The sequence below is a fragment of the Lacerta agilis genome, chromosome 14, assembly GCF_009819535.1.
Source record: "Lacerta agilis isolate rLacAgi1 chromosome 14, rLacAgi1.pri, whole genome shotgun sequence".
Taxonomy (NCBI): Eukaryota; Metazoa; Chordata; class Lepidosauria; order Squamata; family Lacertidae; genus Lacerta; species Lacerta agilis.
Window position 1 is genome coordinate 49,374,094 of NC_046325.1, and position 18,185 is coordinate 49,392,278.

At 43.4% G+C, this 18,185-nt stretch overlaps 1 protein-coding gene across 1 annotated transcript in view; it reads left to right on the forward strand.

Moving 5' to 3' along the window:
* The window catches only part of LOC117057992 (band 4.1-like protein 4B), a 72,051-nt gene extending 54,998 nt beyond the window's left edge, over nt 1-17,053 (forward strand). The window contains exons 10-12 of the mRNA XM_033168830.1: nt 4,337-4,405; nt 11,663-11,829; nt 15,513-17,053. Of these exons, the coding sequence (XP_033024721.1) occupies nt 4,337-4,405; nt 11,663-11,829; nt 15,513-15,582 (306 nt within the window). The 3' untranslated portion in view covers nt 15,583-17,053. The remainder of the gene's footprint in view (nt 1-4,336; nt 4,406-11,662; nt 11,830-15,512) is intronic.
* The last annotated feature ends 1,132 nt before the right edge of the window (nt 17,054-18,185 follow it).

The window sequence follows — 18,185 nt, forward strand, 5'->3', positions numbered from 1 at the left end:
GATTAGAGAGACCATCTGTCCCTGGAGATTTTCCTGGTTTAAGTTTGGCTATGGCTAAATAAATCTCTTTTTTAGACACTGGATTATTTAGAATATTTTTTTCCTCCTCACTTATCTGCATCATCTTACAGTTATCAAAATAATTATCTAACTTTTCCTCATTTACATCTCCACTACTATATAATTTCTTGTAGAATTTAATAAAACATTTTTGAATATCTTCTGGTCTAAACCATCTCTTTTCCCCATCCTTGATACTCGTGATTATTTTTTCACTTTGCTTCTTCCTTAATTGCAAAACCTATTTCAGGCATGTGCAACAGGTAGATCGTGATCTACCGGTAGATCACTGGACGTCTGTGGTAGATCACCGGTAGATCAGTGGCTCCCCCCAAAGAAGCAAAAAAACTTTGGCTCCCCTAAAAAAACCTCAACGTCTTTGCCCTGCACCCCTAAAATGACCTGAACCACCAAAAAAACAGGGCTTTCCTTCCTAAAAAAAAAAAGCTCAACAACTTTGACCTGAACCCTCCAAAAGAGGGTAGATCACTGCCAATTTTTAACTCTGTGAGTAGATCGCAGTCTCTTGGGAGTTGGCCACCCCTGCAGTACAGTATATGCTGCCTGTTTTCTCACTGTTACAATTTTGTAGGACAAAAATAATAAACATAAAACATAATATTCATCAAGACTAAAAACAGAAACAATAAGTCTATTAAAACCTGGGAATGGTTTATACATATTGTTGCACATGTTCCCCATTTCCCTGAACAGTGAGAAATCCCAAAAGCTACAGTAATTAATTAATTAATGTACTTATATCCCACCTTTCTCCAAAGTTGGGACTCGAGGCAACTTATAACATTTTTAAAACATACTTATAATAACAACAGGTCAAAATATAACAGAACACATTTAGAAGCAGCATTACAACAGCAATTGGCGTGATGGGAGCCCAGTGGATTTTCAAAGACCTTTCTGAATAGGAAAGTCCTAAGAAAGCCACTGTAGCCTCTCTTGGGAGGCAATTCCACAATCTGGGAGCAGCCCCAGAAAAGGCTCTCTCTGTGTTACCGTCAACCCTGCCTCTGATGTTGATGGGACCGATATAAGTTACTCACCTGAAGATCTTGGCACCTAGAAAGATTCATAAAGGGAGATTACGATCTTTCAGGAAACCTGGGCGTCTCTTGTAACAGGCTGTGTACATTGAAATGCTTTCCAAAGCTTTGTTCAGAGTGCCAACTGACACATTAATAAATACACTCTTAGCCACTTCCACTTCCTCAACCTTAAACGGGACACCTTCCTTTTTAAAGTTATTCCTGCTCTTCTACAATCCTTATTCTAAAGTCAGTCAAAAACCAGCAATTTAAGCTTCAATCATCTGACTTCATAGAAATTTCAGCTGTGAGGGATGACTATGTATGTGTACAGCTGGGTTTTGCTATTTATTGCTGTGTCTTGGGCTATGTGATCTGTTAAAAATAATTGCAGTGCAGTTCCCATGCTTTCCATCACTGATGTCATGTCTGCATCAGTGGTTCCCTTGATCAAGGTGAGTGGTCTCTGCATGGATTAATGGCTCAGCTGCTTCCCTTCGCCTACTGCACCTGGTGTCCATCTCAGCAGGGGAAGGTGAATCCTTAGAGGAGAAGGAACAGATTGGATGAAGCAAGCTTTTGGGAAGCTAGCTCACTCTGATCTGAAAAAACAGGCCCTGTGGGGAAAGGTTGGAGGAATGCCTTGCAAGAGTGTCATCTCAGGTGGGGTTCCTCTTGCGGGGTAGTTAGTGCTGGTAAATGTTGGAGGGATGGTTCCTTGGGTGCTTGTTTCCTCCCTCCTTTTTGTTCAGAGTGTGTCCTCACTTCCCAGTGTCTGCTCCCTCAGTATGCCTCCACGCATAAATCAGTTTAAAAGGTGGTGATTACAATAGAAATAAGGTATTGTACGTATTGCAATCAAATTGTCCTTTCAAAAGAACGACAAAGAAAATGTCTGGATTATCTGCAAATTCAAAAATCAAGTTAATGGCAAGATTTGAATTAGGAACTCATTGAATTCACTTTCTACTTAGTATGTTTATTTCTTCAAAGACCGCTTTTAGGCACTGATTTTCAAACCTCTTTACTAAAGCACTGAAAGTGTCAGAGAGCTTGTGTTTCATGAGATTCCGACTACTGCTAACTCACATGGGATGCAATAAAAAAGGTTGTGTAAAGATCAAAACGTGGCAGAGAGAGAATCCCCCCCCCAAAAAAGCTATGAATCAATGAGTTCCTAATTCAAATCTTGCCATTAACTTTCTAGGACTAAGGATTAAGTGAATCCTTTTTAAACCACCCCGAAACAGAAAGACTGCCCTTGCTGAGAAGCAGTACTGCTGTTCATTTGACATTTGGCAGATACCTGCAAATTCTATGCAATTTTGCTAAACGGTTAAAAGTTATAGGACAGTTCCTTTTAAGTCATAAATATAAAGGTGCCCATTGCAAAAACAAAAAAACAAAAAATAATGGACCTATTTGTCTGTAGTTTGGTAGATATCCACTCAGGAGGTGCTAATATGCTTGCAAATCTGATCCAGTTGTGGCAACAAGTCATTTTTTATTTGTCCATAATAGTGAATGGGGAAGAAACAAAGGTTTGTTTCCACACAAGCTGAATTGAACAACCTCCAAAGTGCTTCGAGCTGAATCTTGCTTCCCCCCCCCCCAAGCATTGAAATGGTTGACACCCGCCCCTATTTAATATCCTTCTTAATCCCAATAGGTGATCTTCACCAATGTAGCTGCATTGGGGCATCTCTGTGTGCCCAAAGAACTGTTGGCATTGAGTTGAAGTTAGGCTGAAGGTAATATTAAGAAGGGCCTCTCACAGCACTTAACCTACTGTTAAAAAAAAAAGGGTTTCACAAGATATTTATGTTTGCTGTGGGTAGGGACACTGTTGTTTCCTACAGCAAATATGCAAAACCTGAATAACCATTTATGTTGATAAAGTCTCTGTGTGTATACACCTAGGAACCTCATTCAAATCAGGGTTGTTTGAGCATTTGCACAGAGATTATATACTTGAGGAAACACTGGGATAGCAACAGTGTTCTCATGGCAAACAAAATTGCCATGTAAACCTGTGTCCCTCCAAATGTTGATGGAATAGAACTCTCATCTTCCCTGACCATTGTCCATGGCAACTGGGGGTGATGGGTGTTGGAGTCCAATACTATCTCCACCTTTGGAGCAAAGTGTTGAGTCACTTTTTCATGTCTTAAACTGTATTTTCAGATTAGGGTGGAGTTCGTGTATAAATCTGCCAACTGCATCCTTATTCTGGATTTATGGCTCCTAGACTCAATCCTGCATGTTCTGGTCAAGGAGCTTTGGTAGATAAATCTTATAGTTTGGCTGAGGTTGAAGTCATTTGTTATGGGCCAAACACTGAAAAGGACTGTATTTGTAACACCACAATGGTAAATGCTAGGTATGTGCATTTTCAAGTCTTTCTCTCACATTTCCTCTTATGGGAAGGGACCGTTCCAGGTCTGACTCATAAGAACATAAGATGAGCACGTGCTGGACCAGGCTACTGGCCCACCTAGTCCAGCATTCTGTTCTCACAATGACCAGCCAGAAGCTGTGGGAAACCTGCAAGCAGAACACGAGCACAAGAACAACTGTCTCCTACTGTGGTTTCTAGCAACTGGGATTGAGAAGCATTACTGCCTACAGGAGGCAGAGTCTTGCCCCTGTGGCTAGGAGCCATCGAGAGCCCTCTCCTCCTCCATGAATTCATCTAATCCATTTTTAAAGACATCTAGGTTGGTGGCCATCACTGCCTCTTGTGGAAGCGAGTTCCATAGTTTAACTACCGTATGTGCTGTGTGAATAAGTGATTTTCTTTGACCCACCCTGAACCCCCCCAACATTCAGCTTCATTGGATGCCCAGGAGTTCTAGCATTATGAGAACCTGCCTTCTGCACTGTTTTCCCCCTCCCTAACTAAAATAAGTGAAAACAGGTTTGTAGCATGACAGGATTTGCAGACCTTCCTGGTATGTTAAAATGTTGTTGTTATTCTTGAGCAGATAAAAACTGTGGCTTATATAATGTTCAAACAGGTTGCATGAATAAAAGCAGTCCAGCTGCTCTTTCTGTGAACCTTTGAATCCCCACCATTAGCTTTTGCATGTGTGTCAGGGTGTGAGCGTTAATTTGTGTGCTGTTATAAACCATTCTGGTCTGTCGGACATAATGCTGGAGCTTGCAGTGCTTTGCTTCATTTTTTTCCTTTGTGTGTCCTGAAAGTAACATCTTTCTCTTTATCTTCCTTAAAGATAAAGACATTCCCTGCTGCTACATCCAAACCCTTTTTCGATCCTTTTCCAACACTACCACAGTTTTCTGTAAGTAGAAAATGCAACTGAAAAACTGCATTTAACATTAACATGACTATGGCCGTGGTTGCCAGAGAACCTTCCTGTTCCTTCAACAGCCTGCAGCCACGAAGAAAGATACAGATACACACTTGGGATACGTAGCATAGAGGTGCCATCCCATCTTATCCAATGTAAGGGGCAACATCTTTAGCCATTTCTAATGACTGCACGTGGCCACGTTCTTTTCTTCAGTTTATGGCAGTACTATGCTGAAATTTGGATGTAAAAATGGCCATTCACAATATTTTTGGTGGGGGACATGTGCTCCTTCTGGGTTAAGGTGTGAAAGGGTCTGCAAAAAATGCTAAGTTGCGCTCTTTCACACCTCTTTGTAAACCCTGTTTCTTCCCCATTCAGCTATTTTGGTGCCATTTTTAGAAAGATAATGGCGAGGACCTCTTCACTGCATGATTCCATCCATTCAGGGATCACACAGTGAACGCAAAGACACAGGCACGCCCCCTTGGACCCATGGCAGTGGGTGCCCAGGGCAAGCCAACATCACCGGGCTGTGCATGAGTGATGCCAGCATGCCCCGCAGCATGCATGAGCCATGTTGGCACACCCTAGTGTGCATGTGTGACGTTGGCATGCCTGTGGCATGCTGACATCACTTGCCCACATCGTGGGGGAATGCCAATGTGGTGTGCACATGCCCTGACATCACACACACCGTGGGGTGTGCTGATGTGGCGTGCACAGGCCCCACGCCATGCTGATGTCACACATGTATACTGTGGGGCAAACTGAAGTGGCATGCAGACGCCATGGAGCGTGCACAAGTGGAATCTTGGTTGGCCCCAGCCCCTTCATTTAAAATGTGTGGGTGCTTGAGCACCCAGGGCCCTGCATAGTTGGCAGCCCTGCAAAGACATCACTATGCATTGGTGGTTATGGGGCAGCATCAGGGGAAACTGGCTCACTCTGGGCAGAAGAGAAAATGCATGTGGGCTGATGCCATGATGGGGTGGTTTTGTCCCACCTCATGCAGTTTTGTGTGACTAGTTGGGGCACAATATGGGTAAGGATGCATATTCCACTGAATGTAATGCAGCAGAAAACGGCATTTGTATTTGGATCTGCATCCAGATGAGTATGGGATTCATCTGCTCTGCGTTACTTTCAGTGGGATGCGCCCTCAGATGCACTAAACAGCTTGGAATCAGACTACCTTAAGAACTGACATGTCCCACATAAGCCCATTGGCTAAAAACCTTGTTTCTCAGGCCTTTCTGAGCTTCATTTTATACGCACACACACACACACACACACCCCACAGTGGCTTCAATCTAGACATCAGATGGTTGTGAACATGTGCAAGGGCTTTTTCAGTTGTGGCTTCTCAATTTTGAAATGCCTCCTGGTGTCTTTCTGGCACTAGAGAAAGAACATTTAAATCACACAAGGCTTATCATTGCTGTATTTTCAAGCAAAGCTTAAACCTGGCTCATTGCTGCTCTATGTTTTATCTTGGTTCCCTTTTCTGTATCAGTGCTGTTTTTAATTATGTTTTATGTGGCAGGACAGAAATTATAAAAATAAAATCAAATGGATGAATGAATGTGATTTGGATGCACATCTCAACGGGCACATTATCTACATTTGGCCCCAACCAGTCAATTAGGCCTGACTGGATTAGGGTGAAGGAATGTCAGCCTTATTGTCGGGGGGGGGGGGGTTATGCTGCTGCTGCTGCTGCCCTTGACCCCCATCCTTTCACAAACAGTTCCACCTGCTTTTTCAAAGCGGTGTGAAAAATCACTGCAGACAGCTGGAGGTTGGGATTTTGTATCTTCTATTTCAACCCAGCTTTATTTTAAGCAACTTTGAATGGCAAACATATACCATGTATGGTATGTATACTTATCTGATAACATATTATACATGAAGTCCAGTATTGGGGACTTTCTCTTTCAGTTTTCACAACACCCAAATTGTTCTATGCTCAACAGCATTTTGTAACCCCTGCTAAAAATAACTGTACTTAAAGGATGGACAGATCCTGCAATTCAGCTTCTCAGTCTGAATGTTTTGCTCTCATGTTGGTTGCCAATATGTGTATATATCCTTTCAATGCTTGTTTATTTAAAGTGTCTCATTTTTGGCTTATACAAAAAGCTCTTGTGGTTTTTTTTCTTTTTCTTTTATAACGTTGTTCTTAAAGAGCAAATTAAAAAAAAAACAGCAGGAGTTTTTTCCTTCTCTGTTCATCTTATGTTCCTTTAAGAACAGGGTTTATAAAGAGAGAAATAGCTCTTCCTCTCGTTCTTCTTCATGGCCTCTGAGCAGTTTCACGTATCTCTGTGCCTGCATATGATGTCACCAGAACTTAACAGAGCTAGGCTAACACTTTGGTGGGAAGGCAAGCTATGCTCAGCTATGCTCAAGGTGCTTCCTGCTCTTCTACAGTGGCTGCATTCTCAGAGCTCAAACCAGGCAGGCATTTATTAGGTCTTTCTCCCTTGTTTCTAGGATGGTGGACTACCAGTTGGAGGCAACTCCAGCCCAATCAGTACCCACGTAGCCAGTGTACCTTTTTATCTTTAATTACTGACAGTTGTGATTTCACATGGATTATTCTCTATATCACTTTATCCACTGCATCTCAATCACGTTTTTCTTCAGCTGCCAAGGCTGTTTACAAGTTCATCCTGAAAATTAATAATGATGGAGGCAAAAGGACCTAACTAGGGGGGGGGGGCATTTTTTTTAGTGGTTATACTGAAAGATTGGTGGCAGCTGTCCTGACTCTCACTGGAGCATGAAGAACTTGGAGTGTAAAGGTAAAGGTAAAGGGACCTCTGACCATTAGGTCCAGTTGCGGACGACTCTGGGGTTGCGGCGCTTATCTCGGTCTATAGGCATAGCTGTCAACTTTTCCCTTTTTTAAAGGGAAATTCCCTTATTCCGAATAGGATTCCTCGCAAGAAAAGGGAAAAGTTGTCAGCTATGTCTATAGGCCAAGGGAGCCGGCATACAGCTTCTGGGTCATGTGGCCAGCATGACTAAACTGCTTCTGGCGAACCAGAGCAGCGCACAGAAACGCCGTTTACGTTCCTGCCGGAACAGTACCTATTGATCTACTTGCACTTTGAAGTGCTTTCGAACTGCTAGGTTGGCAGGAGCAGGGACCGAGCAAATGAAACCAGTATGGTAGCCAGGGGGGCACTTGCCCCCATGTTTACTAACTGACCAATAACTCAGTTCCCCCCCCCCCCGCATAATGCCTCCCCCCCAAAATAAAACCTGGCTCCACCCATGATGGTACATAGGCAAAAAAGGAACAAGAGTCTCGACAGCCTGGCTAAGCAAGCTAAGGCATTGATCCAACAAGTAACACACCCCCTTGAGTCCAGTTATATGGAAGTGAGTGCACTCTGAGACAGTTGCTAACAGGGCATTTCCCTGACAGAGGGTTTACCTTTTAGCCTGGGACAAAGAAGACATATTTCATGAAAATCTGATCTGTCCATTTTGATGGTGTGCTGCAACATAATCTCTGCGATTATGATCTTTGTGCTGAAGTCAATACCTGGCTGCTTGTTACGTTATGCAGCTTGTAGATGTCCCCGCCCCCATCCTATATAGTATACTTCATCTGTTATAACCTTCTTTGTCTGTTTAGATGTTTCTGCTGCTCAGTTTTCCAAATTAAATAGTTCTTTTTCAAGTGTCTCCGCTTTCTGGCGGCAAAAACACACCCTGGTTTCTTCTCCCGCTTTATCTCTTAATCTGCCTGGATCAACTCTGGCATGGCCTCAAGGATTATAATGAGAACACTATATGACACGGAGGGCATGTTCACATTAGGAGCTTAAAACACAGCAAAATAGTTTTCCCCTGCTGCATTTCAAGACACATTTCCACAGCGTTGTAGAGGGGGCAGGGCTGCCCCTGCAACAGCCCGCCTTGAACTTCCATTCACAAAGCTGTCATCTGTGTGTGCACATGAATCTGCATGTGCATGATGGCTGTCTCAAATGATCACACCATTCATAAATAGGAAATGGATGTGGTTTGAGTTTTCTACTTGAACTGTGGCTGATTTGGGGGGGGGGGAATGCACCACACAGCTGTATTTGTCATGAAACGACAGGATCACTATGGACTGTGGTTAACATTGTGTGAATGCAGCTCCAGAAACTAGTAGTGGGAGCACACTGGTAAGCAGTAATGTGAACTTGCTCTGAGAGACAGCGTATTAATGCCATTGTGTGTTTGCCCTTGATTTCTTCCACAATACCACGTACAGGTAGTTGCTTTACAGTCTGTAACATGGTACTTATATATTCCTCTGCTGAGTCTCTTTATATGATGATGTAAGAGGTATAGCTTTGTTTTTTGGTGTGACTTGGATACTGAGTTTAGTTGTTCAACAGTTTAGTTGTCCTATCTTATGATGGGACTTGATTATCCATGGGAGTATTTCCTTCAGCCACTAAGCAAAGCTATCCGGTTTGGCTTCCAATTTGGCTTCCACTGACCTTTTTTAATCCAATACATCACCTAAAATTAATGTCCAGCTTTATTAATATGAAAACTGCACAGTTCCTCTTCGCATCTGTTTTCCACCTACCAAGGAACCTGTGTGTTTCACCTAAGTGTGGGGACAGATCAAGGCAGCATATCTTATGTTTTCAGAAGTGTTGAATCAAACATTGTATATTTCTGCACCCTGGCAATCCCAGGAGCAGCCTTCATGGCACTTTGTAAAGACTGCTTTGACAGTCTGCTGCCCTCCTGCATTCCATATTTAGACTGTGACTCTGTGTAATAAATAAATAAATTCAGACTCCATGGCTAGAACTTCAAACCCAGGGATGGAGAGCTTCTGGCCAATGGGCCAAATTAGACTTGGCATACGTCCCAGTTTGGTCCAGGAGGCTGTTTCCCCCAAACTACACCTGCTTGCTGTACAACAGACATCATAAAGAGATCCTGATTGGGAACTCTGTAGCCCAGCTGAAAACTGGGTGGATCATCTGGGTGGAAGCCCTCTTTCCTGCTGCAGGTGGTGATGTTGTCCTGCTCTTGCTCTGTGTCTGGAAGCTGTACGCCGGCTCCCTCGGCCAGTAACGCGAGATGAGTGCTGCAACCCCAGAGTCGGACATGACTGGGTCTAATGGTCAGGGGTCCCTTTACCTTTACCTTTACCGTCTGTTAGGAACTGAGCAGGAAGACAGGAACCATGCCCCCTTGAGCATATGCATGGAGGGTAGAGTTGGGTTTCCGGCCAAAATGCTAACCTTGCTTTAGAAATGTTCCTTGCACAGAATACATATGTGGGATTGCACAGATGATCACTAAAAAAAACCACAACAATCTGGGGTGGGTTGTTTTTTAATAGTTACTGGTCGCTGGCTTTTCTGAAACATTCATAAATTGCAATTACTGTACATTTATTGTCATCACTGTCAGACCACAAAGTATCCAGAACTACATAATCAGTTTCTTGCTTCTCATTTGAGCAAGGCAGCTGAAACCTATTGGGCTGGCTGTGGGAACGTGATTTACATGGTTAGGAAGTTACATGGGAATGACTGTCTCCTTGGGTCTTCCTTCTCATTGCAAGCATGCTCTCCTCAGCCCACCAAACAGGCTGAGAGAAGTGCAATTGTCAGCACCAATCAGCTGAGGAGTAGGGGGAGAGATGCAATGGGATTGCTGGTAGGATCAGCACACTCCTAAATTCTTCCCAGCACCAGTCATCAGGGGAGGCACAGAATATCCCTGCCCATTGCACACCTGCCTTTCTCTCTCTCTCTCTCTCTCTCTCTCTCTCTCTCTCTCTCTCTCTCTGTGTGTGTGTGTGTCTGTGAGGGTGAGCAGGTGTGTGCTTTCATATGTGTGTACTGCATACATCTATGTGTGCTGAGTCCCCACTACCCAATGTGCCCTTGGGACCAAAAGGGTTGCTTGGGCATGCATGTATATATGTGTTTGTGCATGTGCCCCACAATTTCAGATTTCCCTCTCCTTTGACATTGGCCAACTTCAGCATTTGATATACTTTGGAATAAGGTGTGAAGAGCAGAGAGAATATCTCGGCCTCGTTCAGATAAAACAGCAGAAGCTCCTTGAGCACATCAAGGGTGTGGAAAGCTGCCATTGGGCTTGCAGCTCAGCTGTTGTCACCTGGGTGCGCCATCTGCAAGAACGCCTCCACATTGCCCATTTGAACATCCTCTCCCTACCCCCAAGGGGCTGGCTCTTAAAAGTGGCACCACTGCTGGATCCAGGTTTTAGAAGGCCTTTAGGTAAGGCACCTGCCAAGGACCCTTCTCTCTTGGCAAGTCTACCTCTTCACTGCCATTATCACCGGTTGCTGTTACTCCTCTTCCTCATTGTTGTTTCCACTTGCTCCATTGCCAGCCAGAGTGACCATGAGCAAGGAAGTAGTAGCAGCAACTTCTGCTCTTTTTCCGCATCACTGTTGTCTAGGCCAAACTTGAGGGGCAGATGAACAAGCAGGTTGCAATGGCCAGGAGAGCAAGCAAGCCTCATCAGCCAGCCCTTGCTGGAGTATGGACCCTCAGCAGACACCCAGCCATGTAGACCCCAAGTTCCAGGCCATAACCTCAATGCTGCCCCCCTACACCCCCAAGGTTGCATCATAAATGACACTGTTTATCTGAACTGCTTAGACACTAGTCTAAAATTTCAAATTCTACATGTTGATATAGGGTGTGGTATTCAACTATGTTTTATAGGGTGTGGTATTCAATAGGTTATAGTAGACCTATTGAAATCAATGGGCCTCTCTTGCTCATGTTTATCCATTTCAATGGGTCTACTCTGAGTAAAACAGGGTAGTTGACTACCACCCATAGCATCTTTCTCCTAGGGTTCATTGTAGCAGGTGGTTTGGGGAAATCAGTATTAAGCCTGACAAAACTGTCAGTTAAAAGTGTCAGAATTTATTACAGAATTTAGGAGAGACTTTATACCTAGCACTCTGTAGAGGTTTGTAAAAACTAATAAACTTAAAATTTTATCCTCAACAAGTGCTGCACTATGCTGAGGAACCTTTGCCTAAAAATATGGATGGTCCTCTTCACCACAATCATTATGATCATAGCTTTCTGGCTCTTCAGTGGCCTTGTGGCATCTAGCTGCCCCCCCCCCCCTTTTAGAAGACCATTGCTGATATTGAATGTGTGGATGAAATGGGAACGGGGAAAGATACAGCAATATCCATTTTTTTTCTTTTATGTTCATTTGTAGGCAGAATTCATAGACAGCAAGCTACAATGCTGTGTAGTACAGTCATCTCCAAAGATGTTATCACCAGTCGCCCCAACATCTGTGACAAAGTCTCTGGTGGGAACCTTTCCGACGCCAACGGTGCAGACCATCTATTCATCTCACAAACCAATTTCTCTGGCAGACAGGTACTGTTCAACCCTTCAATGGAAGTATTATGTGGCTTGCTTTCTAAAGTCTTTCACCAGTCAATAAGCATGTCTCATGGGGCCGGTTTTCAGAGGTGGGTCGAGGAATCAGAGCAAGAGCCCGGGGGCAGGGAAGGAAGGGAAGGCGCTGCTGTTTTGCCTGGGCTTCCCACATGCTCAAGCCCTCATTAGCCATTGTCTCTTCTTCAGAATGTTCATGCTTAATTATATTTAAGTTGCTATGACAACCTGTCAGCTGAGAAAACTGCTAAGGGATAGTGTGAAGATGTTAAATCAGGGGAGTCAATGAAAATCTTGATTTCTTCCATACAAATGGGTATTTAATCAGTGTTTACTGTAGCAGTGACCCTTCAAAATGCCCACACCTGCCACGCTTTCCCATATTAACTTATCCCTTTACAACATTACACAAAGGTACAGCCCTTCTTCTGTCTCGGTGAAGCCTGTTTGATTTGCATTCTAAACGACTCTCAAACCATGGAAATCTTTGCCTCTCTTTTCTTCCATCTTCTCACCTTGGTCCACTCAGTGCTAGCTGAAATTTAGTGCCACACCTTTCTTGTTTCTCCTCTAACCCTCCTTAAATCCTTATATGGATTTCTTATCTGTCTCAATGCTCTCCTGCTCATATTTCTCATTCTATCTTTTAAAATGCCCCATCTCTTCCATCCAGATATAATCTCTCCCTGCGATGTTTGCTTGTCCAATTCCCATCACCTGAGGCACTTAAGGTCTCTCTCCCCCCTCAAACTTCACCTTTTCTCACCTGCTGCCTCTTATCCATGGAACTGCCTTCCATAATTCTCGCCACCTCATTTACTTTTCCGTGACCTGCCTGGCACAATATCCTTATCTCCATGGTGTATGGTAATTTATGCCAAGTACTTGGAACTGCACTAACTAGATATTTTTCCTTGCTTACCTCTGCTGTGATGTCATCCCTTCTTCTGTGTCATTTTCTAGAAGTAGCCTTATATTAGTTGTGAAGTATCATGAACATCAGGGGTGAGGAATCCTGTTCTTTTCCTGCCAAGGGTGGCCCTGTTGCAGAGGTAGATTGTCAGGGGTTATAGGGGGGGGGAGGCCAGAATCCCAAGTGAATTGATAGATATGAGGCTTGCCTCATTGCGAGTTTCAGGGTCCTCAGAGTCCCAAGGTTTCTCCAGGGATAGCTAGTGGTGAGCCTTCCACACTTGCCTGCACACTGGCATCCCAAAATGGTCCCATGTTTAAAAGATGACAGAATGAATGGGTGCATTGCAACCGCGGAAGGACTGTTCTAGATTGGGCCTATGGCAAACCCCCATCCAATTTTTCTAATGAAAGTTGCTGCCAACCCTACAGCTACTATTTGCCTTGTTAAGGAAAAGTTGTGTGTTCATAATGGTACACAAACATTTCTGTGGAAGGCCAAACTGCAGCTGCAGAGAAGAGAAAATGGTGTGGGTGGTAGCAAATGGTCAAGCCGCTCCTGATCCAGATTGCTCTTCCTCTGCAGCTGATGCTTTCCAGGACTGAGAGAGATGGATGTGCCAGTCTGTGCCCAAGGAGCCTCTGCTAATTCCCCATCTTAGCATCACTTTCCTAAGTGGCTGCATCTCATCATAGAAACCCCTTTGTTGCACTTTCTATGTATTCCTATTCTTTGTTCCGCCAGTGAGGTAATTGACCCCAGAAGCCTTTGTCTGCTTTCTTCCTTGGAGGAGGAGTGACTGGCTAGCTAGCTAGCTAGTCCTTTTCTGGACTACTCTTTCTCCTTTCACTTCCCTCATATTGTCATACCAACCTTGTTTCCTTGTTGAGTCCTTCAACCCTTTTTTGTTTCTTTGCTTCTCTGACCCAACTTAGCTTGTTTTTACCTCTCTGTTTCATAGGTTTCTCCACTGCCATTTCCTCTTCAATGATAACACATCTCTGCCTCTCTCTTCTTGCTCTCCCCTGCTCATAGCATCACTTCTACATGCAAGCTCTAGCAAAAATTATATTCCAAGAGTCTAATAGGCCAGAATGTGAACAAGAAAGTCCCCCTGCATATAGATCTCCTTCACACTACAGGCACAGTCATAAGGAAGTGGGGCATACTATTGATCAGAAACCTGATCAATCTGTATATTATTGGAAAGGCTTGCAGCACTCATGAAAATTGATAACATTAGTGTCTCCTCAGAAGAATGTGCTCTGGCCCAGGCATGGTCTGGTGAGCCTTAGCTGGAGACCAACATGGTGGCCATGGTTTTGCCATGACCCACTCATGGGTTCCAATCCACTAGTTGCAGTCTCAGCGCATGCACACCCAACACCCACACCCCACCAGTGCAGTGTCTATTGCAAGTATGTGATAAATAAAGCCAGTCAGACAATAATACAGTGCAACCTTGTGTTACGGACGGGATCTGTTCCAGAGGCTCGTCTGTAACACGAAACTGACGCAAGCTGAAGTGCTGCATCAGCACACGTACAAGGCATGATTTAGCGCTTCTGCACATGTGCGAGCGGCAAAACCCAGAAGTAATCCATTCCGGTACTTCGGGGTTGCCATAACCTGAAGCGGATGCAACATGAGGTATGACTGTACTGGGTAGAATTGGCCACAAGTTTATTGATTCCAGATGTAGGTGGATTTTGGCTCAGGCAATGGGTGTATATCCACCTCAACCTTGTGCTGGAGGGCAGAGACATTTCAGGGTCGTGCCAGGGATTATGGCCTCCGCAAGATGCCTCTCTACTATGAAGGCCATAGTAGAAGCTCTATGACCTGTCTGCCCCACGCGTGGCTACTGGACAGAGACTTCCACCAAGACCCCTTTAATGGGGTACCCCAAATATACCACAGGTTCCACTCAGGGCGATGCACCAATTCACCCATTTTGCTATGTGACATTTTGCTATGGGGAAGGCAAAACCTAATATGGCAACCATTGGTAACCATAGCAAGGTCGGGCAGTACAAGAAAGAACAACCTACCTGTAAAATAAATATGGTTAGACTCAATACAGTTGACAATGACCTAGAAGGGAAAAGATGGTTAAACAAAAGCACTGTAGCCTAACAGGGAGGGAGGGCTGGCTCTTCTGCTGACCGTGAGGAGGGTCACTGATGTGATCGGCTTTTATCGTCATTGAGGGAGCGGACTGAGAATGTCTGACTCATGGCCCACCAGTGAGGCTCTGCTTACTAGGGGTCATTTGAACCAAGAGATTTGACAGACAATCCCATAATGCAATGCAGCCAACTTGGGGGGGGTAACATCTGGCCCTGCATGATCTGGCTGCCCAGGGATGGTGTAGGACTGCAAGGAGCTTGATGACCTATGCACAAAGTTCCCACTGAATACAACCCTATTAGTTTATGCCAGCCATAGGCAAACTCTGGCCCTCCAGATGTTTGGGACTACTATGCCTGGTTTATGCTCTAGGCTTACTCTAGCTCAGTAGATCATTAGAGACCTCAGGGGAAAGAAGTTGCTGAAAGAGATTTGATTGGGTGTGCATTTGTTACTAAACTCACAATGTCAGTCACATTTCTTCTTACACAGTGGATGTTTTACTTGATCGAAAAGCAACCTTTCACTACGGTTGGTGTTACTGGAATGTTAATTATTTTAACAGAAATATGCAGCACCTTCTGCCCGTAACTGCTTTGTGTGTTCATTAATTCCACAGTGCTGAGACTCTAAGGCGGGAACTTGAGCGAGAAAAGTTGATGAAAAGACTGCTGATGACAGAATTATGAAACTTCTCACTTCTGTCTCATTCAGAGAATGGATTGGGGCCTTTTCTGTGCCTTCCGTCTGTTTACATTCCTTTGCTTGTGTGTGTGTGTGCGCGCAACATAATGTATCATTACAATATGATATATTACAATCCTGGGTTAATCAGTTGGCTAAAAGAGTTAATTCAAGGACTTTCTTTCTATATTTGTTACTATGGCGAGGATCCAAAGAACCATGAAACTAGTGGTTCTATACCCCATGAAAAGGGGGTTTAGAATTCAATCTTTTACCTCAGACAGCAGCCCCTCTTTCTTCCGCATGGCGAACAGCTTTTCAAACAGAGAGTAGTTTCAAGAGCTGTTTGTAAGAGGGAACTCGAATGGACTGGTATCAGCCCCTCCATGAACATAAGCATCTCTTCAGATCCCAGTCTATGATTCTGTCTGTCTTTTATTTCTGCTGAATGTTAGGATTTTTAAAAACTACAAAATCGAGTTGAGGCTAATTTTTGGTAAATCTGGAATGAAGAGGAACACTGAGGAATACACACAAACAAACACACACACACACACACACACACACACACACACACACAGTGTTCTTTTTCTCCTAGATTTCTCCTATATGTATGTTGCTTTCTATTGAGAAACAATATTCTGTATATATGTTAATAACTGCACAGGGATAAATATTATGCAGAATATTTTGATAGCATATACAAAAGGTCATTTTGTAGATCTGAAAACTGCAGCAGTCTACTGTTCATTTGTTTTGTTTTTTAAACAAATAATGGCTGTTTGTTATATAATACTTCTACATGGTGGCAGGGAAAGGGTGGGGAAGAGTTGTGATTCCATCTTACCCTAGGACTGTTAGTCTCCATAGAAAAATAAAAGCTGCTTTTTTTAAAATTCCGAACTTCAATATCACTTAATGAGGAAATGCACAAACCCACCTACACTTCCAGGAAATAAAAACATCGTTAATTCAATTTTATATTAAAACAATACAATTTTCAGTTATTCCAGTTTGCTTCCATTGATCCCCATGTTATCATACCAAATAAAATTGAAAATTAGATTTTTAAGTGAAATTCTAATACCTTCAAACTTCTGCATGCAAATTTCAACTTTAATCAATTCATTGTGCATAGCCAAAGGCCTTTACAATGTACAGCAGAGGGCAAGGCAAGGCTTTCCTCTGAAATCACATGACATACCGTGGAAAACCACATTTGAAATTCTTACATGCATATGAGTTAAGCATGTATGTAAGTGCTGGTGAATATTAAGGCCTTAAAGAACATACACTATTAAAGGTCAAGTTTCTTAGAAAACTTTGTCTTCCCAGTTTTAAGCAGTGCCTAAAAGTGTAGTTCAATTCTGGAACTACCGTTAGTCATCAGTTAGAGAAATGTTTGCTTTACATGGTCTGGTAACTCTGTTTTTCTGTTACAGATATAACCATTTTTCTTGGTACTCTTAACATCAACAATTACCGGTATTCTGGTAGTCCAACAAGCTCTGAGTTACCCAAACCTTGGTGACTGCCGATAAATAGAACAGGTTCAGGTCTTTCACACTAGGGTAAGGAGTTAAAACTGAATATCTTTTGAAAATCTACTGATGAAAATCTACTTGTGATAAAAAGAAAATGGCGTAAGTGTTGGGAGGGCTTCTGTGATTTATGGTACCTGAATAAATTTCAAAATAGGTACCAATAATGTAAAGCATCTCCTGTATGCCTGAACTGTATTAAATAGGCGTTGCCACTTGCTATATTAAACTGCTGTATGTCTGAACTCTGATAAATAGGCATCACTCCCACTACACAAATCACACAATAGAGAGGGGGTTTCATTCCATATCAAGTGATCCGACTTTTTTTCCAAGTTATGCAGAAAATTGGATGGCACGAGGAAAAAATGTTGGATCCCTTGATCTGGAATGACCCAGGGGGAAAGGACTATGCCCTATCCTCGTGGCCTATGCCTAGCGGATAACAGCCACATTTGCCTGGCAGACAAATACCAAGACTGGATGAACATTACAATAGTGACAGCCTTTCTGATAGATGCTAAATATCTGACTTTCCGCCAAAGCACTGTGCTCCTTGTATATAATAACTTTTCTGTCTGAAATTGCAGAACGGAAGTTTTGATAAAACATTATCATTGCGCATCTTTTTACACATGCTCTGAAAGAGTTGAACAAGTGACTGGGAAATTTTCATTTCCAGTCTTTTAGAGACTAGAAACTCCTTATCACCCAAGCAGGCTTAATTCTGCACGTAGTCTAGAGTGTTTTGAGTTACTAACAGAGGCTCCCACTGACCAAATGTCACACCAGATGCCTCACAGACTGATTCCATACATCACAAGTGTCATAAAGCTCGTTCTTTGAGAATCACCAAGGAGAATCTGCTTTGGGGCTGGCAAAAGAGTAGTGCCGATGAACCATGTGAGACTTGCCCATATTGAATGGACTGCAGTTAGCAGCTCTGGTGGAACCTAATGCAAATTTGCACTCCCCGAGGCCTCTATAACAGCCCAAGTTCAGTTTTATCTGGGCTGAATGTAGCCTGCTTGGAAGAACGCTCAGGACTTGGAAATCCATGCTCAGTT